The sequence below is a fragment of the Diceros bicornis genome, chromosome 15 (assembly GCF_020826845.1).
Source record: "Diceros bicornis minor isolate mBicDic1 chromosome 15, mDicBic1.mat.cur, whole genome shotgun sequence".
NCBI lineage: Eukaryota > Metazoa > Chordata > Mammalia > Perissodactyla > Rhinocerotidae > Diceros > Diceros bicornis.
Window position 1 is genome coordinate 21,675,149 of NC_080754.1, and position 25,753 is coordinate 21,700,901.

Below are 25,753 nucleotides of genomic sequence, written 5' to 3' on the forward strand. Positions count from 1 at the left end.
TTGTAAACAGTAATGAGCTGCCCAGGTGTTGACTCGGATCTAAGGTTTCCCACCAGATCCAAAATTCTGAATACACTGAGGAGACGCAGTGCAGACAGCATCACTTTGATGCCAGTTGGCCAGTTACAATGCAGTCCCAATACTGTTACTAATTTCCAGGCATGGACTAGAGTATTAAATGAGCAAGCAGCATACTACAGTGGAAACAGCATTAAAGTGGGAATCCAGAGGCTTGGATTCAAGATTCAGCCATGTAAGTCTTGGACAAGTCTCTCTGTGCTTAAATATTTCATCTCTCAAACAAGCGAGTGAGTCAATTTCAGACCTTTAAGGTTTCTTTTGGCTCTAACATTCTAGGGAATGCTGATGGAATTGCACGTGAGGCTGGCGTGACTGCTGTGATGGATGGGACACATCCAAGTCTCACATATCCCCTGAAATGTTCTGGCTTCCTATTTGGGATTTACGGAGTAAGGCCATTAAAGAAGAAAATTTTCTTCTGACACTTGTTCTAGGGAGAACACCCCCAACTGGGCAGTTTAGGGCGCAGTTTTATCCTCAGAAAAGAGATCCGAGTTACACCCAATGTGTTTTCTCTTGTGCCCTTTGCGTCTGGCACAGAGAGTAAATGCTAATACATGTTTAACGTATGTATTCATGTATTGAAAAATTCAACAAACAGATGAGCAATTGTATAGCAAGTAATCAGGCAAATGCCAACATTATAAGGATTTTAATTTTTTAAGTAAATGCTTGTCAATTAAAACTAAAATACTGTTACTTTTATAGAATACAGAATCAGATACCAATGAAATACTTTTAATAAAATAAGGCACAATGTTTGATAAGGCAAAATTCACACAGAGGGTTAATATAAGATCACATTTTTTGTGTGTGTCCTGGGGGTGGGGGGAAGAGGTATAGAATTGAAGTAGCTTAAATATTCTTTCTAGACCATTTACCATTACAAGGTAATATATAAACTTGATGCAATAACTATATCTTGTCCTGAAAATAAAATTTAATTGTTGAATCATGTTGCTGAATTATATTTATTACCATTAAGTTTTAAATATCTATATACCTACAGATATAGATATTTCTAATTCACAAGATCTCAAATACAGAAAATTAAGAAATCAGATAATAAGTAATTTGACTAAAGTAAAAGTACATATATTTTCAATATCCTTTGTTGGTATTTGAAAGCCCCAAACTTTATAAAAAGTTAAAATACTGGTTATTTAAAACATTTCTCCCGTTATGTTTTTGTTTCTCATGAATACAAAGTGGCCTCAGAAATGCAACAAACACCAACTGCAGGCACAGAGGTCTCTCCATGATCGTTGTAAAGTGATTGTTGCGGTTAATATTCCTTCTCAGTATCACATCAATGTCAACCATTTAAGTTAGTGAAAGGATTCTCTTAAAACTGATGTTTTAAGAAGACAGAAGAGACATTAGACATAAGAATTAACCAATTTAGTAAAGTTTTTGTAGTGCCAGCAATAATGATGTTAATCTTACCCCAATTTCTTACCCTAACTGCAATTTAGAATAAAACTGTTTTATCCAATTTATTCACAGCCAAAGGAAGAAAGTAAGCTCTGGTGAACACAGCGAGTCTCTCCAACCAAGGCTTTCTGGTATAACAGTATATAAATAACCTTCATTAAACTAATACATACACTAGATTGAATACTGTCCCTTACAATACACTGAGACTGACAAATGCTAGGTAAAAGTCTAGTAGCACCCAAATCAATTTTACCCTGTGAGTGTTCAATAATGTGTAAGGTTTGTTGTTAGTGAACTGTTATTTTCTACATCAATTCTTAGCAAACATGGACTAAGGAGAGACAAAGAATGGAGATATTTACACGCAAATATATTAAAATGTAGCCCCCTTTCAACCTAGTATTACAAAGAAACCACACAATATATGCTAGGCCTCATGGCAATAGTATCTTTACATGATGCCATTAATATGAAGTGGGTTAGAACTGCTGCCATCCCTTCAGATAAATTTTCTTATAAAATAATATGAAAGAATATACCTTTTCAATCATTTTATTTCAGGGGACCCTGATCCTTACGGCTTTGACCTTCTGTGACAGTACGGATGATTGGGATTCTCTCTCCAGACGGCCTAGACTCACAGACATTAGGGCCTGTTTTAGGGGAAAGAGGTGCTCAGGATCAGTCTTTCTCTCTCAAGTCAAATGCAAACTGTCATGAGGCTGTCACAAACAACTTAAATGACATAGTTCCCCAAACTCTGGGTCTCGAGTGGAGGATTTAAGGCACATACTTTCTGAGCACAATTCAAGACACTACTACTTTTAAAAAGATCATGACAGGGGCTGGCCCGGTGGTGCAAGCAGTTAAGTGCACGCGCTCTGCTGCGGTGGCCCGGGGTTCGCCAGTTCGGATCCCGGGTGCGCACCAATGCACCGCTTGGCAAGCCATGCTGTGGCGGCGTCCCATATAAAGTGGAGGAAGATGGGCACGGATGTTAGCCCAGGGCCAGTCTTCCTCAGCAAAAAAAGAGGAGGATTGGCAGATGTTAGCTCAGGGCCGATCTTCCTCACACACACACAAAAAGATCATGACTATAACGAAAATACAAAACTGGATGCTATTAAATTCATCAGACTAATGTTAAGAGTATAGTGCTCAATACAGAAACAGTGAAGGTCAAGTACTTCTTTTCTATACAGAGGGAGTCAGAACTATGATTACAGATCACGTTGCCTAAAAACCTACATCGCAGCCTTTACTATTGTTAAATACCCAGCACAACTTAAAAGCTGATTATTTTGGACTAAAAGGAGAGTAATATTTATACATAATAAAGTCTCTACTTTGGATGAGAAGGAGGTCATTTAGGTAAAAATTAGGTATTCCTAAATAAATGCAGCTTAACTAATTTTATGTATACATAAGAAAGTTTTGCCTACAAAGGGTCTTATTATTCAGAATAACTTTTTATATAAATAGCTACTGCTCAAATGCTTTAAAAGATCAAAGTCTATCTGCACTAATTATTTGCTTAGTATTTTTTCTTTCTTACATAGTGAAAAGGTAAACACTAATCAAGGCTGTACCACAAATTCTAGGTTAATGAGGTATTCCCTTCTCCCTTTGGAAAGAGCAAGGTTGGCTGCAAGAAAATCCTATTACTTGCTAGCCCTTCATTATGGAGGGATGTGGACAATCTTCCAAAGCAGAAACTAAGAAATTTAGTGACAAAGGCTTTCAGATGGTAGTCAACGGGCCACTTAATTTTATAACAATTCACTATTAAAGAGGTTTCTTGGCTCAGTGATATTCCTGGGTGTCTGGGGACTTCTCTTTCCCCCCTCTTTGTTGCTTTTAAAGATTTCTTTCACTTAAATATTCTAGTAGTCAGCCTTTTCCTTCTGTTCTGTTGAAAACTGATATTTACAATGTTTGGTAGAATTGGTCTGCAGTTATACACTGCACTAGTGTGGAATGCCTTTAACTTTTATTTACATCAACACAAAAATTTCTCAAATTTGAGGTACAGTTTATAATGCAAGTCTTTACTTTTAAATTTGGTAACTTCAAGTTCCAACAATCAAGAATTCCAGAATAAGAGACTCCTCCAGTGCATATTTAGAAGTAAAATATGAACAGTAACCCTCAGATCTACCTCCACTACTCAAATACAAGGAATACTAGCTTATCCTTAGGTCAGCCAATTGCTGACACCATGGAAGCAAAATATTACATTAGCTAATCTTCCTACTTCCTAAAATCCTAGGACTATTTCACCACCTCAGTTTGGTGACACCGAGAGAACTGGATTCTAGGAATAAAGATTACTAAGAATGTTCAGTGCACCCATTTCAATCTCAAATTTTAGCAATGAAGAATTCCATTCTAAATACGTTAATGCTTTGGTTATGTAGTTCTAGCCACAGAAGTTTTGGTCACTAAAATTGTCCAAGTGGAGTAATATCAAAAAACTTATTTCACTATGAAAATTAGTGCAGATTCTGTAAATCTCAAAAAATACAGTTACAGTTTATTAACTGTAGTTTAAATACAAATGTGACTTAGCAACTAAAGAGATAGACTATCACTTTACATACACAGTCAGCTATATGACTCAGGAACTAATTATCTGGTTTCTAGAATATCAACTCCCTTGCATCTCATCTTCTGGTTAATTTCTACAATCACCAGTTATGAAAAAAAGGGAAGTTAGGGGCACAGCGCAACGGTTAAGTGTGCCCGCTCCGCTGTGGCTGCCCAGGGTTCGCAGGTTCGTATCCCAGGTGCGCACCGACACACTGCTTGCCAAGCCACGTTGTGGCGGCGTCCCATATAAAGTAGAGGAAGATGGGCATGGATGTTAGCCCAGGGCCAGTCTTCCTCAGCAAAAAAGAGGAGGATTGGCATAGGATGTTAGCTCAGGGCTGATCTTCCTTACAAAAAAAAAAAAGGGAAGTTAGGGAAAAGAAATAGGGAAAATCTTAGAAAATATTAGCAGCTCTTGTAAAAGGTTAGGTCAAAGATTAAAAGAAAAAAAGATAAAACTAACAGCTAAAATGTAGATTTCAGTAAAAGTCACCAAAGACAGTTGCACACTGATCTTAGATTTTCAAATATACATATGGAAAACCATAACAAACATTTTGTTGAAAGCCATTTTGTCGTATACTAGAGTATACATCTACGTTACATAGCAAAGGCTAGAAACTGTTTCTGGTTGGACCTCTTCACATCTGTAAAAGATCAATCAGTATACCTTCTTTCTGGGAAGCTGGAAAGAGGTATATAAGGTTAAGTATGATATTTACATACCTCCCCATTTATTTTACAAAGACTAACTCTTAGAAGATTACCCACACTGTTACTTAGGGCAAGCTGGTAATGAATTATTCAGGAAGTAAACTGAGGCATTTAAGCCAGAAAAATTTGGTCCCATCAATTTGAGTATTTTACTATGAATACATTATTTATTTTCTACAAAATATTTTATGTATCTTAACTAAGTCACTTACTTATAAAACATTTTGGGTTTGCCACTTAGGCACTGCCTAAGTCATCCTTACCTTTCATAATTTTGTGGTATGCCATTGCTGTGGCTCAAATGGAGATGTAAACAAAAGACTTTCTATTACTTCCATTTTATGATATAATCACCCACGTACCACTTTGCTAGGCAGCAGAAACATACTAGATTACTTCTATAGACAGTCAGAAAATTTCTGAATCAGAAGGAAAAAGGAAATCTTACTACATTAACAAGGAGAAGGGATTCACTTAATAGCAGCGTTTCACAACTGCAGTCATGAAACTCTCATGATGTTTCATGAATCGACATATAATAAACAAACCCAAACTATCCTACAGTATATTTCCTTCTAAAATAAAAAATAATATATATGACAAAAACCTAACACATGTACATATCATTATTATACAACAATCTGCGTTTAAGAAATGGTGTGCCCTCGTCATGAATGCCAGGAAGTCAGAAGGGAGGTCATTTGATGATCCGATGAGTTTCTGACCTGCGTATCACTGTACGGTAACACTTACCAACAAACTATCATGTTATAGGTTCGTTATCTAATGACCGCTAGTATGTATTGCATATTTTCTTTTATAATATCAACTTATAATTGTACTATTTTTCGATTTTTATTGCATATTAAACTAGTTAATGAAAATTTGGTCCTTTCTAATAGCAATTAACCTGTGAAACCATATTTCTGCTAGACTTTAAGGATATAATACATTTAATAAATTTTTTATGTTATCGATACATTATTTTCAAAAAGTATTCTATGGTTAAACCACTTTTGAAAGTTCTATTTTACACAATTTAACGACTACTTTAGTCTTTACACAAATGACTGCTGCTCCCAATTTTATTTCCCTTGTTGTAATGTTTTTTTAGTTTTTCTTTAAAATATAGAGAAAGTTACAGTTCAGTATACAGGCAAAGAAGTCATATTTGACTGCTAAAAATTTTTAAATCATTTCCCCACTCCTTTAATGCAAGACAGAAAGAAGCTTTCCAAGCTTACACCTCTTTTCTGTCACAAGAAATCTGACCAATTTTTCAATCAAGAACTATTATTCTGTCTTATGATGAACAGATTGATCATGACTGTGGCCTCTCATTAAGGGTAAAAGTGATTTGCTTATAGGGGATCACTTCATGTTTAAACAAAAAATGAAGCTAAGGTGGCCATGTGCTCAGATGTCAGATACACAGTTGTTTACCTAGTTCTGTTAAAGCACATTTTGAAGTGTTCTGCGTAGTATGTCAGGTTACAGGCTGCTCTGGCATCATTTCTTGAATAAATTTCTAAATCCTTGCTAGGATTAAGGCACTATAACAGTTATTGCTGGATTACATGAGGGTAACAACAATCATATGGAATAAGGGAGCAGAAGTGAAGAGTTTTAAAATCCCACATAAAAGTTATATCTCTTACTTTACCAGTTAGTAGGTCAGAAAGGTTTAGGGCCTATGTAGCCACCTGTGAGCTTATCTGAATAGCTCTGTCATCTAGACATATGGGCAATACAAGAAAGGAGGGCGAGTCCTGTCACGATACAGTGTTCAACCAAAACCCAAGGACAATTCTGAGAATAATTCCAGCATTGATCATGTCTTTCTCCATCTCAACTGTCACAAGTTACATTGCTCATGGTTTATGACAGCACTGCTCTTCAGAACGTTCCATTCTGCTGTGTGATTCATGCAAAACTTGAGTGGAAATTGCAGACAACCAGCCAAATCTGAAAGTGCCACTCAGAGTGAACTCTATTCAAAGAATCCAAACATGGAACTGGACTCATTCCCGACGAATGGGCAGACGAAACACAGAATCCTCTACATCATCTCCAACTCTTTCACGGACATTCAAGATGAAGGTAAGGTTTCTTGTGAACTTCAGAGTCTACTTTCTTTTCTAACCACCTCTGCTCAGTATTTTAGTGTTTCACACCACCCTGCACTCTTTTCAACCAAGAAGAACTTTCTGCATTCTGTGTGCGGCAACACTAGCTTCGTCCTCCGAGTCAGACTCACTCTGGGATGTGGAGCTGTGAGAGGCGGAACTGCAAGGGGAGGAGCACTCTGGCGAACACAAGTAGTGCATCAGTGGGAGGCGGTACTTCCCACAGAAGTCCACGAATTTAATTTGTCGGACACAGCAGTCAAAGTAGACTCCTGGAGAGAAGAAGGAGTAAGTACAAAGTAATCGTTACAAAGCAAAGAGCCACAGTTTCCTTCTCAGCCCTCTCTCCAGCACTCTGAAGAAATGTCATACACAGTCTTCTCTTTTGTGAATCTTAAGCAGAAGCAGTGGTCGCTTCTATAGCTGTTTACAGAAATATGAGAAGGTCTTAGAGATGGCAATTTGGCTGCAAAGAGAAGGCCAGGAGATTATCTTAAAAGGAGCTGGCATTAAAAGGACACTGTTCACTTAGCTTGTTTTCTCTGGGTGACTTGGTGGACAGCGGCTGATGCAGAGATTATAGGATACCTAAAGTGCCCTTTCTCCATCCCCCAAGCCACTCCTCGGTACCACCCTACAGTCAAGAAACTTAAAAAACAACCCACAAAACTCCTTTAATAATGATCTTAAGGAATTAGTTGTTAATACAAAATCTGCATAAAAGAGACAACTTTTGGTATCCCTGTTCTTATGTACCGGGAGGGCAAAATTAAAAGAAACAAAATGTCATCTTACATTTCCACAGGCTCTCAATCCACAGGCTTCAAAGCTGTTTCACTAATGATCTCACTTCATTCTCACACTATAATTGGTAGGTAGACTGAAACCATTATTCAGCTCTTTTGATTCCTAATTTAGTGCTTCTGAACTGTGGCCCTTCAGCTAAGCAGAAATACCAGCTAGAGCTGAGAGGAAAGTTGAGGTTGCTGTGTCTCGGGGTTCTAGATGCTCCTTAAAAAGCTACTGCACACCTCTCCCCCACGGAGGCTGTCACAATGGTTGCAGCATAACTGGAACATCTAGAACTCTGGGTCCCGTCACCTCTCTGGAGCAGAATCTGACCTCTATACTCTACCTAAGTCCCCTCTGGCACCAACTACTCTGAGTGTATCACCTAAGGAACCAAAATAAAAAGATGTGGTCCAAGCCAAGGAGAAACAATGATGTCTATTTGTGTTTTCCTGACACTTCCCCATTAACTTTCTAATTTTATGATCCTGTAGTAAGTAAGTATAATTCATGGCTTAAAAGGGGAAATTCATGGTATGTTACTCTGAACAATTTAGGAAAGTAAATATATTCAATAAATTGCTCAATCAACATTAATAAATCCCCCAAAATGTGTCAGCTTCCTGAAAACAGATGGAAGTAATAAAATAAAGCATTATGGAGTTCTTATGAGCTAAAATAGAACAATACTATCTTGTCATTTGTAAGATCTCAGACTATACAATGATCTCAGACTACACAAAGACAAAATATAAATTTACTTTTGTTTAACTTAAAGTTCAATAACTAATGAGTCTGAGGGGAGAAAGATCAATGGCTTACTTTATATATTATCTCACATTTTAATACATTATCTCAAATTTTATTTATTTATTTTTATTATTATTATTTTTTTTCCCCAAAGCCCCAGTAGATAGTTGTATGTCATAGCTGCACATCCTTCTAGTTGCTGTATGTGGGACGTGGCCTCAGCATGGCCGGAGAAGCAGTGCATTGGTGCGCGCCCGGGACCCGAACCCAGGATCCGAACCTGGGCCGCCAGTAGCGGAGCACACGCACTTAACCGCTAAGCCATGGGGCCGGCCCTATCTCAAATTTTAAACTAATAATTTTAAAAGTACTTTTGTTCCTAAGATAAACAACACATCAGTATACTAAAGGAGTCATTAAGCAACATTTAAGAGAGAAGAGAATTCTTATAGAGGTCCATTTCTAGAAAAGAATAGCTTCAAAGAAGAGATCAGATACAGACTATTAAGAGTGAAGGCCTGGTGTGAATGCTGTCCTTTGCCACTGTTCAAGCCAACTTAGGAAAGGAGAATCACAGAGGAAAGCTTACACACATCTAATGTGGCACAGCACAGCAACCTGTACTTCTAAGAGGGAGTGGCCAGAAACAGCCCAGAGTATTGCTTTTTTTTATTCTTTTTTAAACCAATAGCGTCTTTTTTCATCTTTTAATATTGTTTGAGGAACTCAGATCATTTTCTCCCTTTTTAACCTTATAACAGCGTCAAGATATGATGGGACTTCCAGGGAAAATCTTACCTGGCTCTGATCATCATTTCACAGCATATCTTCAGTACATTTATCCTACAATAGCACCCCCATTAAATTGGATTTTTTAAAAGTAGTCCTGGGGCCGGCCTGTGGCTTAGCGGTTAAGTGCGCGCGCTCTGCTGCTGGTGGCCCGGGTTCGGATCCCGGGCGCGCACCGACGCACCGCTTCTCCGACCATGCTGAGGCCACGTCCCACATACAGCAACTAGAAGGATGTGCAGCTATGACATACAACTATCTATTGGGGCTTTGGGGTAAAAAATAAATAAAAATAAAATTAAATAAAAAAAAAAAAAACGTAGTCCTTTATGAGGGAGCCAAAATACAACGACCTGCCATCAGTCACCAATTCCCACCCACATACCCTGGCACCTCAGGCCCTTTATAACCTGGCCTTGGTATATGTTTTATTCTTCTCTCTCATTACTTCTCTAACTATACAAAAGAAGAAGAGAGGGAGACAGAAAGGGAGGGGGTTGGGATGGAGGGAGGGAGAAAGGAAGCAAGAAATCCAGAGAGGGTGAAATGTCTTACTTTCTGGTAAAAGGGTGAAAGGATGAGGGAAACAGAAACAGGGACTAACTGCCTTTCTCTGAAAGAAGACAGCTAATTAAAGCAACACTTAGACCATCAATTTTAAAAACAGCTAAATGAATGAGAACAAGGGCAATGAATTAACTTACCTCCACACTTTGGATTTGGGCAATTGCTGGCTAAACTCAAGTATCTAAGAAGATTCCCAGGAAGATCATAGGGAGTGTAGGAAATATTTCGAATTTTAATGGTCCGTGCAGCTAATTCCAGGAGAGTTGGAGGGTCATAGGTTAAATCTCTAACAAAACGAACAACCAATGGATTTCCTCGCAAACTCAATTCTTCCAAATGAATAAGGTTGAGGATCTCTCGAGGCAGGTATGTCAGCAAGTTATTGTGAAGACTGAGGGAACGAAGGGAATGCAACCTAGAATGAACGCAACACAAAACTCAATGGCACTATGCAAGATAACTACCAAGAAGGTTAGTTGAAGAACTTGATTTCCACATAAGAATGAGTAACTAAGATTAAGGTCATTGGAAGTAAAATGACAAGGTGCTGAAACTAGATCAGAGTGCAGATTTGCAAATGTCATGAAGGACTTTTGCCCATGGATTCTTGGAGAGCTTAGAATACTTAGAGAGTATTCTGATGTGCTGGCTGAAATACGAATGCTGGATTTAAAGACTTTTTTGGCTTGCTTTATCATTCAGATACCTAAAAAAGGAAAGATTTCAAATGCAACAGGAATCAAGATCCTTCACATTATCTCATTAGGATAGGAATGCTTCATATCAAACATAAAATCAATAAAATTCCCTAAAACATGGGAAATCTATGCCACATTAATACTCTATTTTTGATTACAGAAAACAGGCTAAACAAATATTTTGAGGAATAAAACAGAGCATTTAAAAATAACATTAACAATAAGCAACCCAATTCATAGCAAACCTCAGAACTGTAATTCTCACGTATCATTTACTTTGAGAACACCTAATTCTTTTCTACATATAAAACATGTGGGTGAATAAAGGGCAATAACTCTTAAGCATGGTTCTCTATGTATACATAAACTGCCTGAAACTACTCACTGTGAAAGCTGAGGAGGCACACTTTGGATTTTGTTGTCACATAACACCAAGTACTTTAGAGAAGGCAGATTTGCTAATTCTGGTGGGATTTCTTTGATGAAGTTTCCTCCAAGATACAAACACTCTAAACTGCAAAAATAAATGAAGAAAAACAAAAAAAGTAAACAAACAAAAGTTGGATAAGATATCCCATTGTCTTTATTACAATGAACACATTTCATCTATTCATTCAGCAAATGTTTTTCTTAGGATTTGCTATGTGCTATACTGTCTCTAGAGAAACAATGCAATCTTCAGGGCGCTTATAGGTAAGACTCAAGACACACCAATGTTAGACAATATTATAATTCAACACAAAACAAGGCCATAAATAAGCATAACATGATTAAAATACCAAAATAAGCGGGCACAATGCATAAAGTACACAGGAGCTAAAACAGGAGAGAAACAAGGAAAGGAGACAGTAGTTCTGACTGGGAAAGGCTTCCCCAAAGTGTTGTAACTTCAGCTGGACTGTAAATTCAGCTCATCTAGATGGGAGGAAAGAGGGCACCTCAGGTTGGAGGAGAGAAATTTCATGGGACAAAATGTATCTTTTAACACAGAAGAAGGGAATTCACGTTGAGGAACCCAGAGACGAGGCTGAAAGGCCAGACTACAGGCACTCTGAGTTCTGCGCTGGTGGGCTTGGAGCTGGTGTGCCCTGGGCAACGGAAAACCACGAGCCATTTTCTTGAAAAGAGTGGAAACCATGGCTGAGCTCTACGTTTCTTTTTTGCTTTTACTATAGCTTTCATTATTATATTCTTATTATAGCATTATACAGTAAGAATGGATAGCAATACATTCTTCAGAGGCTATCTAAATAAATTATGTAAAACTGAACACTATCATGAAATTAAAGTTCCAGATAATTATCCTGTTTTCCAACAAGTTAACAACATTTTAGCTATAGCACATATTGGACCAAAAGGAACTGCTACTCTTTGTGGAGATGACTGTAGATAAGGCTCTCTCCAAAAGATTTTTGCAAGGGGGTGACAGTCAGTTCTTACTATATAAATATAAATAAAATGCATACACAGAGATCTTTTCCATTACTATGTTACTTTTATCTTCCTGTACGATCTGCTAACTCAGTAGACACTATCATTATTTTAAGACACCTTTAAATGTGGGAGAAGACAGCCTATTAAACTATTATTCAAACTTCCAGGGTAAAAATTACCTGGGATACTTTTAAAGCTACAAATTCCAGGCCCCATCCAGATCCCCTAAATCAGAGTTCCAGGAGAAGGGCCTGAGAAATGGCAGATTTTAGGGTACAAGGGGTACCGTTAAAAGATAAAGCCCAAATACCCTGCAGAGCTACAGCTAATCATAAATTCACGATCAGCGTTCAAGAGCCCTCCCTAACCTACACCCTGCCAACATTCAGTATTATCGCCTGCTCTAATTTTTTGTTTTTTTACTATTCGATGGTGTGACAAATGGTACCATTCTGTTCTTTTAACCTGCAGTTTCCTAATTATTAGTGAAGTTTAGCATCTTTTTATGTTTTTGGCCATTTGTACATCTTTAGAGAATTGCCAGTTCCTATCCTTTACCCATTTTCCTCATGGGTTATATAGCTTTCTCAAATTTGTTGGGAGCTTTGTTGTTGTTAATTATATGCTCCGCGTAATCTTGTTCTTCTGTGGCCTAGAGCGTGGCCTGTTTTTGTTCACATTTTATATGTGTAGAAAGAATGTATAGCTATTGGGATTGAGCTTGTTAACTGTGCAATTCAAGTTTTTTACAGTCTCCCTTATTATTTTGGCTTCTTGCTTTGGTGGTTAGTCTCCTACCAGAACCATGCTTTTCCTTCTTTCCTTTATAGTTCTGTCAATTTTTGCTCTTTCCCCTCAAAATATGGAAGCTATACTGCAGATACATCCAAGTTCATGACTGTTAAAACTTCTTTTTGAATTGTTCCTTAATTCACATGAAGTATTTCTCTTTGTTCCTTTTAATCCATTTTGCCTTGAAATCTATTTCCTCTGATTATCAATACTGCCCACCACTTTATTTTTTGTTAGTATTTATTTCATTTAACCCCAGCTCCACCACTTACCAGTATAAGAACTTGGGCCAGTAACTTAATCTCATGCCCCAGTTTCCTCTTCTTTACAATGGAATAATAATATTATATATCATATACAGTGCCTAGTCTACAAACATGAACTAGGCACCTACCATGCGCCAGGCACCATTCTAGGGAATACAGTGTACGCAAGACCGAGCTCTTGACCTTAAGAAGCTTACATTCTAGTGAGAGACAGACAATAAATCAATGAATGTGTATATACTATGCCAGAGCTTTAAATGCCATAAAGAAAAAAGGAGGTAATCAGATGGGGACGGAAGTGATATTCTAGATAGGGTGGTCAGAAAAGGTTTCTCTTGGGAAATGACATCTGAATGGAGCTCTGAATGAAATGATGGAGTATAAATCCCTGACATGGAAAAATGCTTGGCGTGTTGTGAAAGAGCAACACAGCAATGTGGGTAGACCAGGGTGGCAGAGGCGGGAGGGCGGTCATCAAGAGGTCAGAGGTAGCCCGGGAGGCCAGACCACAGAGAGCCCTTGGGGCCTTAGTAAGGATTTTGAATTTTGTCCTGGGAAGGATGAGTTTTGAACAAAGGCTAGTTGTATATCTGACTTACACTTTAGCAGGATCACTTTGGCTATGGTGTGGAAAGCAGCTGGGTAGTGGTGGGGACGGGAGTGTGATGGGCAGGAGTGGAGGCAGCAAGAGCAGACCAGAGCCTATAGCAGTAGGCCAGATGCAAAATGATAGTGATCTGCCTGGTACATCTGTTTCTATCCCTTTACTTTTAACTTCTCGGGGTATCTCTAGTTTAAGTGTAACTCCTGTAAACAGTGCACAACTTGACTGTTGACATGTTAAACTTGTGTTCTCTGTTACCATGGTAGAGCTCACCATCCTTTTCTCTTCAGTTCTGCCTTCTGGTGTGTTCATGCGCTTTCCTCTCGTCCTATCCCCTCCCTACTGTTCTGAACTGGATATGCTATTTCTATTTTGCTAATAGATGCCCCTTCAATTTCCTTTGCTCTCCCTCTCACTTCCAAACACACATCTAGGCTCCCTCTTCTGTCCTTCTCTTCATATCATCACCTACAATTAGTTCCATATGGATTTGAAAATTTTAAATTTATTTCCAATCAATTATTATTCAGATTCATCAGTATGTTTTACCAATTTCTTTGTTCACCACTGTTTTCAGCAGCTTGCTATTTCTTTTAAAGTTCATTTTTCTTGGAGTACATCCTTTAGAAGTTCTTTTAGCAAGGACCCACAGTGATTAATCTCTGAGTCCTTTTGTCTCTTGTTTTTATTTTTTTCCTCACTCTTGAATAATAGCTTGGCTGTGCATAAAATTCCAGGTTGACAGTTACTTTTCCTTAGCACTAGGAAGCTACTGTTCCATTATCTTATTACAGACAGTATTATTATTGCTCCTCTGTAGGTAATCTGTTTTTTCCTCATTAGGAGCTTTTAGGATCTTTTTTCTCTATTTATCCTTATTGTTCTAAAGTTTTACTATGATGTGTCAAGATACCAGTTTAGAGCACTCTCTTTAACTGTGGGAACTTCTCAGTCACTATTACTTCAAACATTGCCTTTCCTACATTCTCTTATATTCTCTTTCTAGAATTTCCTATTAAACAGCAGTTTGAACTTTAGGATCAATTTTCCATGTCTCCTAACATTTCTTTCATACTTTTCATTTCTTTATCTTTGTGTGCCACATTCCAGGAGAATGCCTCCATAAGATCTTTTACCTTACTGCTTCACTCATCAGCTGACTTCAGTCTACCATTCAAGCCCACTGAATTCATTTTCAGCAATAAACTCAATTTCATTTTTTTCATTTCAAGGAATTCTAATAGAGCCTTTCATAATTGTCAGTTTTTTAACTTTCTATTCTTGTTTCATTATGAAGTTCTTCCTTTACCTCTCTGAAGTTAGGAAACATACTTGAAAGTCCTTCACAGATTGCATTATATGCATATAATTGCTTCTATTTGTTGAATTTCTTACCTGTATTTCATAATCTCAGCTTTCCTTGATGTGTGGTGATTCAAAAGGCCAACGTGAATCTGAAGTTTTATCTTTTTTTTAATAGATTGATGATACTTTTTTTCTATTTCTTATTGTGTAAAGCTTTTCAAGATTGCATTTCTCTCTTTAGATTTATAATGTTTAGTAAATGTAAGCAGACAACTTTAATTCTGTTATGTTATTTTTTCTTTTTCAAAGATTACCTTGTAGCAAAAATCAATTGTCTGGATACAAGACTGAATTCTCCTACACACAAGTGTTTAAGCACTGGTGAAAAAGGTTCCTAAGCAGGATTTTTTTTTTTGTGAGGAAGATGAGCCCTGAGCTAACATCCATGCCAATCCTCCTCTTTTAGCTGAGGAAGACTGGCACTGGGCTAACATCTGTGCCCATCTTCCTCCACTTTATATGGGACACCGCCACAGCATGGCCTGACCAGCGGTGCCTTGGTGCGCGCCCAGGATCCAGGCCGGGCCGCCAGCAGCAGAGTGCGCGCACTTAACCGCTAAGCCATGGGGTCGGCACCCCTAGGCAGGATTTTTTGATCCTGTTGAGTATGGTATAAGTTAATGCTCAGTTACTCAGAAATCTCTATTTTTCAATGATGAGATAGCATAGAGTAGAATAGAATAGAATATTTGGAGTCCCAATAACAGAAACTACCCTGGACAAGGAACTATTTTAATAAGACTAGCTGGGGAAAAAATTTAGCAAACTTGCAAACTTTTATAAAGGATTCCATAGTTAAATAAGAACTTGCAATAGTTCAATAGTAGGGGGAAAAAAGAAAATAAAGAAAGGGAAGAGTGAGCCTGAGAGTAAATTTAAATATTGTCCTTTCTATTTGTTTAAGTCAGGAACCAAGAGAGAAAATTTAAATATTGTCCCTTCTATTTGTTTAAGTCAGGAACCAAGAGAAACTAGTGTCTGATTGTCAGTCACTACTCAACGTCCTCTTCTCTCAATGCTTTGGGTGAGCGGAGGCGGAGGATGTACATAGACAGAAAGGATGCCAAACCTTAGTAGTTACTATGACTTCGGCAGAGAAGGATCTGATGTTCTAAAATATAATCAAACCCATGATTTTGAAATTATTATATAAATTCTCTTTTGCAATTGATCAGTATCCATTAATCAGACTACACAATCAGCATATTAAATTTATACTTTCAGGCTTATTTCAAACTTTGAAACTCAAATAATTTCCAAAGTTCTAGAGACTTGATGCCTTTCAATGATTTGTGGGAATTAAATTTCTAAAACACATACTACTTTTCCAAACATGCTTTTCTGTAAGGAGAAGGGACACTTGTTGAATTTAAAGCAAAACTGCAGTGTTTACAAGTTTTCTTGTGTCGGGGGCTGGCCCGGTGGCGCAAGCGGTTAAGTGCGCCCACTCCGCTGTGGCGGCCTGGGGTTCGCCGGTTTGGATCCTGGGCACGCACTGACGCATCGCTTGTTAAACCATGCTGTGGCAGCGTCCCATATAAAGTAGAGGAAGATGGGCACGGATGTTAGCCCAGGGCCAGTCTTCCTCAGCAAAAAAGAGGAGGACTGGCATTGGATGTTAGCTCAGAGCTGGTCCTCACCCCCCAAAAAAAAACTTTTCTTGTGTTTGTCAAGATTGCACTTCTGTTAATCAGGCTTGGAAAAATTCTATTCTTTCAGTATTTGACAAATATAGAAAACAAGAAAATCATTCACAATATCTCTTCCTTTCCTTTCTGTTTAGTGTTAACAGACCATCCTTAAATTTGTTTCTTGAAAAGTATCTCACCTCTCCAATCCTTAGGGATATTGAAGTGGGTGCCTTTTCTCCAGCAACGGCCAATGACCCAGTGAAAGAAATACACTAGGGCCCCTTAGTGCCAATCAATTTTAACCGCAGTATAAGTGGAAAATCTTTTACTTTTCTACCCAAATAAAAATGACACTAATATAACAAAAATATACATTAGTCCTATATTACGGCTAGTTAAAGGGAGAGGGATTAAAGTGAGACAGGTTTGTACACAGAGGCAGAAAACAGAAAGCATGAGAAACACAGAAAGATAACAACCATACATTTGCGGATAAAGAACACAGTTTTCTTAATGTGGTATATATATACAATGGAATACTACTCAGCCATAAAAAAAGACAAAATCGTCCCATTTGCAACAACATGGATGGGCCTGGAGCGTATTATGTTAAGTGAAATAAGCCAGAAAGAGAAAGACAAACACTGTATGATCTCACTCATATGTGGAATATAAACCAACACATGGACAGAGAAAACTGGACTGTGGTTACCCGGGAAGTGGGGGTGGGGGTTGGGCACAAGGGGTGAAGGGAGTCATATATGGGGTGATGGACAAACAAAAATGTACAACCCAAAATTTCACAATGTTAGAAACCATTAAAATATCAATAAAAATAAAAAAAAAATTAAAAAAAAAAAAAGAACACAGTTTTCTTGAGGTAGCATCCTCATATTGAATCATTTTCAAATACTATCACTCACTATGGACTTTTAAAGTACATTACATACGTCAACAGTAGAAGCACAAATGGAGGAATCATCTCTTGGTACTTGCCCCAAACTAATGCAATAAAACAAGTTAGAGGGAAGAAGTTGAGGGCCAGAAAAAATTCAGTATGTGACTCTAAATGGGAAAAAGTGTTTTTGTTTAAACTTTATCGCATTCTATTTATCATCTGGTCGAGTCACCTCTTCCAGGGCATTAATTTTTAGCTTTTATTTCATCACAATTCTCATATCTTCAATTTCTAAAACCATATCAGATAGTGAGAGAGGGGTCATGAATAAAAAAAGGAAGGCATTACTTTAGAAGGAAAGATGGTGGGGAATGGTCCCAATGAAACTCTCTTGTGTGCAAACCCGCTCTCTATATACCTAGTATCCTGGAAGCCGAACAACCCTGAAGCTTTTGGTTTCTTACAACAAGTCTATTACCCATTGGCCAGTAAGTTATTAAGCTCTTTCTCAGTTAATGTCTGAGCTAATTGAGAGAAATAACAGGTAAGAGTTCAGAAGAACAAACAGGTCAAAATACGAATTACACCTACTTTTTCAACATTATAAAATAAGTTATAAAATAAAATAAAAACAAGTTGGTCCATATACTAGCCAAACAGTTATTACACCTACTTGTTGAAGAATAACCTCACATTTTGACGGAAAGAATCTACACCAACAACCTCACGGTTCACAGTGATAGCCGAATTTACTCCAGGGGAATGAGTTAATCATAAAAATAAGATTTTCAGTACCTACTTATTTGTTATACTTCAAAATTGATCTTTCAAAAACCATTTTTTAAAGATTTTGCCACTACGGAAAAGGATCAACAAAGTACAGAAAACATACATGGAGACACCCTGCTAAATCTGGAGAGGTCAATTACACGAAAGAAGCTAAGAGTATTTCTTTGTTATGCCTTCCTGGAATGATGAAGGGTGGGGAGAAAGGGGACATTTACATGGATTATATACTCTGCATTATTTTTTAAATTGCTGTTAAAGATGGCAGATATATTCCTAAGGTCCAAAAACACCTGACCTGTTTTAAAAGCAGCATGGCACAGTATACAGTATACATCAGGGTTACTAACGAGGTCTGGGGAGTCCCCGGACAGTCTAAGAGAAGATGGTGTTCTTGGGCAGGTACCTCAGGGTTTAGGTGACTGAACCTCCATCTCTACATTTTTTAAGCTTTGATGCACTATTTGAGCAGTGAGTAAGAAGCAGCCTCTGAGGGCTGAACCACATAAATCTCACTATCACTCTGGCCTCAAGCAAGTCACTCAAACTAAATCTCAGTCCCCTCATCTGTACAAAGAAGGGGGTGAATCAGGCCATTTAGGCTGTTTCTACTTCTAAGAGTATATTTCTAGGGGCCGGCCCGGTAGCACAGTGGTTGAGTTCGCACGCTCCACTTTGGTGGCTGGGGATCAGTTCCCAGGTGTGGACCTACACACCACTCATCAAGCCATGCTGTGGCAGCATCCCACATGCAAAATAGAGAAAGACTGGCACAGATGTTAGCTCAGGGACAATCTTCCTCAAGCAAAAAGAGGAAGATTGGCAACAGATGTTAGCTCAGGGCAATCTTCCTCACCAAAAAAAAAGAGTATACTTCTACATAACCCTTTTAGTCTACACTCAACCAGAGTTTAAATTTGGGGCATGGCCTAAACCTTTACTGATTCTTCTCAGTAAAGACGAATGAAGGGGCCAGCCTGGTGGTGCAGTGGTTAAGTTCCCGGACTCTACTTCAGCAGCCCAGGGTTTGTGGATTTGGATCCCGGGCACGTACCTATGCATCGCTCATCAAGCTATGCTGTGGAGGCGTCCCACATACAAAATGTAGAGGAAGACTGGCAGAGACGTCAGTTGAGCAACAATTTTCCTCAAGCAAAAAGAGGAAGACTGGCAATGGATGTTACCTCAGGGCCAATCTTCCTCACCAAAAAAAAAAAAAAAAGAGGAATGGAGCATACAACTGATTTTTTGGGCCGGCCCCTGGAGCATAAATTGAAAAATAAAAACACTGACATAAAAGATTCCACACACAACTGGAGTCAAAGGCAAAATAACCAAAAAACACAGTTATTAGCCTAGAAAATCAGGTCAATCAGGCAAATGGCTTTGACTAATCCTCCTGATCACACATGCAACAGAACAGAAATCAGAAGAATTAGGTTCTAGCCCTACTTTGTCACTGTGGAAAATTCATGGGTTTGGAGTCAGAGATTCCAGGGTCAAATCCAGTTCCACAGCTCACAGGCTTTGTGACCTTATAACCGAACCTCTCAGAGCCCCCGTTTCTTCCTCTCCTCTCACAGAGTCACTCTGAGAATTAAAAAGCATATTTATAGCACCTTTGATAGGCCCGACTGCATGTGAAGTATTCAATGAATAAATGGGATTTTTGCCTACCTTTTCCCCCAAGTGATAGAAATAATCCTTGCTCTGGGTTTCTCGTAGTATATTGAGAAAATTCAAACAAGAAGGTTGGAATTACACAACATCAAAATTAGAAGGAACTGAGGCCTGTAAGTTATATATCTAAATTTCTCTCCAACCCTTCTATTTCTTACCACGTCTCCTAGCATCACCCTGGAGTAAGCTACCATCATCTCTCATTCTACTAAAATGGCCTCCTTCTAACCAGCCCTCAAAATCTTGTCTCATCTCTCCAGCCCCTCCCCACTCCATTTCCGCACAGCAACAAGACAGATGCGCTTTAAACTCTCTTGTGTGTACTTGGAAGAAAATCCAAACTTTATCTTGGCCTTCAAGATCTGACATGGCCTGGGATCTGGTCCAAATTGATATTGGCCACTTTCCCTCTCAGTCACTTCCTCACTACGCTCCAGTACAGCGTCCTCCTTCCAAAATTCTGGCCTTCAGTCCTTCTTGCCCCTGGGGCCTCACGTGCACTGTTCCTTCTACCTGAACTGATCCCACGTCCCCCTCTCCTAGTTAATTCTTACTCTTCCTTCAAAAGCTCAATTCAAATGTGACTCACTCAAGGACCAAACTAAGTCAGGTCCCTCTGTTATTTCATTTCAAGGCACTCTGTACATCTTCATAGAACTGATAACAACTGCAATTAAATAACGAGGTTTACAGTTTACAGTTGGGTGTCATGTCTCCTATGTTAGTATGTTAGCTCCATGAGGTCAGGATCATGTTCACCACCGTATCCCCAGCACCTAGGACAGTGCCTGACACATGGTAGGTACTCAATAAATATCTGCTGATGAGTAAATAAAGGGACATCTTGTCCAAATGCCTATTTTACTGATTTGGAAGCTGTTGTCAGGATATGTTGAGTGACTTGCCTAAGGCTGGGACACCAGGAGTTCTTATTCTCAGGCCAATGTTCTTTTCACTACACTTAACTCTGCGGTTCCTTCTAGCTCTAACATTCTGTTATCTCAGAAAATTTGATAAAAGATGTGACAATATTTTACAGATGGAAGACACTTTTTTTGTCACATGGGACAATATACTTGCTCTGGCTCTATTTCTCACTCCCCTGCAGGGCACTTATGCTATCCTGCTTCTCTGCTTCCTCCTTCCATTTAATTCAGCATACATTTACTGAATAATCTAGTAGGTGAGATAGACCTGTAAACAAGGAATAATAGTCAATAAGGAAAATGCAATGGCGGGATGAACAAGTTACAGAGGAAGTACAGTTTAAGCAATAATTGAATTGTTGTCCAGGAAGCAATAAAGGAAGGAAACAGAGATGACCCTCGAGATAGGTTCTCAAGGATGAAGAGGAGTTTGCCAGGTGCAGGCAATATTCCAGGCAAAGGGAAGAGCATATGGACAGAGAAACTGTATCCATTCAACACATATTCAGTGAATGTCTACAAGGTGCTGGTAAAGTGCAAGGCTCACTGAATTCCACAAACAGTATTGCTGGTACTGCTACAGAGAAGAGGGAGGAGGAGATGTTGCGGAAAGCAAGGGTCAGATCGGAGTGCCTTGTATGTCATGCTAAAAGGCATAAACTGATCTACAGGTGTGGAAAACCCCCAAAGACTTCCGAGCAAGGAAGTGACAACCTCAGATTTACATTTGTTTGAGTACCTACTCAGGATCACTCCCTCAGACCCAAGAAAGACAGAAAAGTTGCCTCGAATATCCACATAGGGCAAACACAACATATCAAACGCTGTCATACAGACGACCTTATCAGATCTTCACTGCAACTCGCTGAGATGGCCGGGCAGTACTCATTGTCCGAGCTAAAGAGAGAGCCCAGAAGACGACAACTACGTGACCAGGGAACGGCGCCGAGGCGAGGCCCGGCGCCCCGGGGCTGCCCCTCTCCGCCAGGGACCCGCTCACCTCTGCAAGTTCTCGATCTCGGCCGGGATGCTCTGCAGCTGGTTGCCGCCCAGGCAGAGGGTCTGCAGCGCGCGCAGCCCCAGCAGCGAGGCGGGCACCTCCTGGAAGCAGTTCCCGCTGAGGTTGAGCACCTGGAGGCTGCGGCAGAGCGGCGACTGGGCCAGGCCCTTGGGCAGCGCGCCGGGCCCGCCGAGCCGGTTGTTCTTGGCCAGCAGCGTGCGCAGGCTGCGCAGCGCCAGCAGCTCGGGCCCGAGCGCCGTCAGCGCGTTGCCGCTCACGTCCAGCAGCTGCAGGTGCGGGAAGCCGCCGCCCAGCGCCCGCGGCAGCGACGCCAGCCGGTTGTGCGGCAGCAGCAGCCGCAGCAGCGCCTCCCGCGCGCCGCGCCGCTCCTCGGCCCGCGCCTCCAGCTCCGACTCCAGCGTCTCGGGGGGCACGCTGAAGCGGGACAAGTTCAGCTCGGCCTCCCCGGCCTCCTCCATCCCGGCCGCCGCCGGGCGCGGGGCCCCCGAAAGCGCCGCGCGCGGCCCACAGGCCCCGAGCTCCGCGGCGCGCCGGAACCTGAAGCGAGGGCGGCGTCGGAAGTGGCGCGGGCGGCCGCTAACCCCGCGGCCCCCGCCGAGGCCGGCGACGCCAGGCGGCGGGCTGCGCGCGCCGCTCGCGGCCGGGCTCCGCCTCACGTGGCGCGCGGCGCGGAGGGGGTGCGCCGGGCGGGGGCCGAGACCCGTGGCCGCCCAGGTGCCCTCTGACCTCACCAGTCTCGGGACGCTCGTGACCTGTCCGCAGAGTCCGGGGCCGCCTCGGTGAAAGAGCCCGAGGACTGGTCATCTGGCCTGGAGGGGTCGCGTGTCACGGTGCACCGCCCACTGGGGTCCCGGTTTAGGAGCGGGGCCCCGACCCTGCAGGCTTCAGTGAGAACACAGGAATTTAGTGGTGATTCAGCTCCATTACAGCAAGCCCCAGGAATTTCAAGTCCCGGGATTAAGCAAGCAGACTTCGCAATGCGAAGACAGCTGGACTAGAAATCAGAACCCCTGGGTCCTCCCTCGGGTTCTGCTGGTCAATAGCCTCCCGTCCTTGGACAAGGGATTTGATTTCAGTTTCCCCAACCGTAAAATATGGATAATACTAGCTCGGCCTGCAGTACAGGATTTCCTTTTTTTTTAAAGCAAGATAAAAGGAATGTCTATCAAGTAAGGACGTTTTGCCATTTTAGCTGTAGAGGCACTTCTGTGGTTTTTGGTTTAAGTTGTAGTTGCTAGAAATGAATTTGGAAGGCATAGAGGAGATTTCGCTAATTTGAGATAGCTCAAATTAATTGATCAGTTGAAGAACTCAGAAAGCGTTGAGATACTACTGCAGGTTAAGTTTACAATTTAACTGGCAAAATCTTGACCTTTGCTTTAATTTGGTACTTTTAATTAACATTTTCTCCCTTTTCCTAAACTCAGTCTTTTCTGAAATTACTTTTTATAATTTTGAAAAGTCAGAAATGAGAAAAATATTTAGCAATTTTTTTATAAACCTGATAAGTAAATGGCAAGCAATAGGCTATATTGGAGCATATGAGGAAGCCGTTTGGGGTAAAACTAATTCAGCCTGAGTTTGTTTTTCCAACAGGGCCTGTCGCCTTCAAACATGCATTGTGTATCTGCTTTGCCATGTCCCAAAGAGAAGAGTAAATGCCCTTAAGATAAGGATGCAACTTCCCCCACGTTGGCATTTTCTTAAAGGATAAGCATTTCTCCCTAGGCTAGGATTTGATTGCTGCAGTCATCCTGTGACCACCCAGCTGGAGATAACAGACCTGACACCAGCCACGCCCATTGAGACAGCAGACCTGCTCCCTGCTGTGTCCATCAATAGCTATTCTGGCAGGACAATCTGGCAGGGCGATCTTGTGGCTATTATAAAAGGGACATTGCAATCATATGCGATACATGCTCTGTGACGGTATATAACTACTCTGTACGCCCCACTTCTTTGGTGCCCTTCCTTCCTTGGGGAAGGAAGACCCCGGGCTATGGTCCTCAGAAGTTGGCTCATAATAAACTCACCCCAATTTTGATTTATAGATTGATTATGGGTTATTTACGTTGACAAACCATATGCATAAAAATGTTAAAAGCTTGTGTATAATCAATGACATTAAATTGCTTTCCTCTTTTTTTTTTTTTTTTGTGAGATCAGCCCTGAGCTAACATCTGCCAATCCTCCTCTTTTTTTTTTTTTTTTGCTGAGGAAGATGGCCCTGGGCTAACATCTGTGCCTATCCTCCTCCACTTTATATGGGACGCCGCCACAGCATGGCTTACCAAGCAGTGCGTCGGTGCGCGCCCGGGATCCGAACCAGCGAACCCCGGGCCGCTGCAGCGGAGCGCGCGCACTTAACCACTTGCGCCACCGGGCCGGCCCTGCTTTCCTCTTTTTAAGGAGAATAGCGTAACTTTTTTCTTGTTGGTGGTTTGTGTTAGAAACTTTATGCCTCTTGCCTGCTGCCCAACTTTAATTTCTGGTTGAGTTATAGTTGTGGGAGGATAAACTTGGTCAATGTAAACCAGGAATAGAATGTTTTTTAAACCGATAGAGTGTCTCACTCTTGAAACCTGTTTTGGAAGTGTCCTTTTAAAAATTAGACCTTGTTTTGGATCCAGATCACATTCTGGCAGGAACCCTAGTATGTGAACATCGCAAATATTTAAAATAATACAGTTTTATTCTTTAAAAAATGTTTCTGTGTCTGTGATAAAAATAAAGTAACAGGAATGTAATGTAAAATGCAGAAGAGAAGTAATTCAAATGTGATTCAGAAATAGGATTAAGATTACAAATAAGTGAAATTAAGGGGGAAAGATGGAAATAGCCTCAATAATAGAGAACGAAGCTACCTGTTAGAAAGTTTCGAAGAAAGGTTTAATGTGAGAATCCCCTCATTGCTTATTATAACAAACCCTCTGCCTCAGCTACCATGGATGCATCTCTCTTCCTTGCAGCCAGATGGGTCTAAATTAAGCAGCATCCCCCAACCCCACAGAGTGGGCCTTGAAACTCGCCAGTCAGCCTGGAGAGTTCTGAAAATCCTGTTGGAGGTGAAGGAGCTTTGGGGGCTTGTGGGCCTTCACAGTGGTGGGGTCTGTCTTGTGGCTAGCTGAAGGAGATGCCAGAGAGACAGTAGGGGTCCTGGGGAGTGTGAGGGAGTAGGAGACAACATAATGCGTTATCCAGGGAAAGGGATATGGATATCAGGGAATTGAGAAAGTACATGGCATATTTGCCCACTTATCAAAACTTCACCATTAAGCTACTCTTGGGTCAAATTGACTACATTTCAGGATAAGTCTCCTGACTAGAATGTTATTGAAAAAAGAAAGGAGACTAACTGAAGGGCACTTCCTCCTTCAGCCACCTGTCTAGGTTTCCTGAGGGCAGGAACTGTGTCTGTTTACCACGGCACCGCCCCTGAGACATAGTAGGCCCTCAATAAATCGTGAGTGAATGAAATAAATGTGTGAATGGGTTTTGGCCTACCTGACTAAGATGGCCCCTATTGCCCAATTGCAGAAAAAACAAGAAATAAGCTGAGTAGAGAATTCTTTCATAAACCATACTAGTTGGGAGGCAATACACCGATGTAGTTAAAGTGTAGGCTTTGACTTTTATCAGACATAGATTTCGAACTCCACCTCTGGAAATCAGATTTCTCTTACTTAATCTTGATTTTGTTTCTTACTCTCTTTAAGCCTTGATTTCATCATCTGATTATGAAGAATATTATCTGTTTTGTAGGGTCATTATAAGGCTTAAGTCTAAAGTGCTTAGCATAGTACCTAGCAC

The 25,753-nt window shown here is 40.5% G+C and overlaps 1 protein-coding gene across 1 annotated transcript; it reads right to left on the reverse strand.

The window, feature by feature from the left end:
• Positions 1-4,436: 4,436 nt before the first annotated feature.
• On the reverse strand, positions 4,437-22,478 carry LRRC58 (leucine rich repeat containing 58). Its single transcript, XM_058555866.1, has 4 exons — positions 21,923-22,478; positions 10,926-11,054; positions 9,980-10,257; positions 4,437-7,219 (listed from the first exon to the last, which is right to left on the reverse strand). The coding sequence occupies exons 1-4, from the start codon at positions 22,399-22,401 to the stop codon at positions 7,011-7,013; spliced, it is 1,095 nt and encodes a 364-aa protein (XP_058411849.1). The 5' UTR covers positions 22,402-22,478; the 3' UTR covers positions 4,437-7,010.
• Between the last annotated feature and the right edge of the window lie 3,275 nt (positions 22,479-25,753).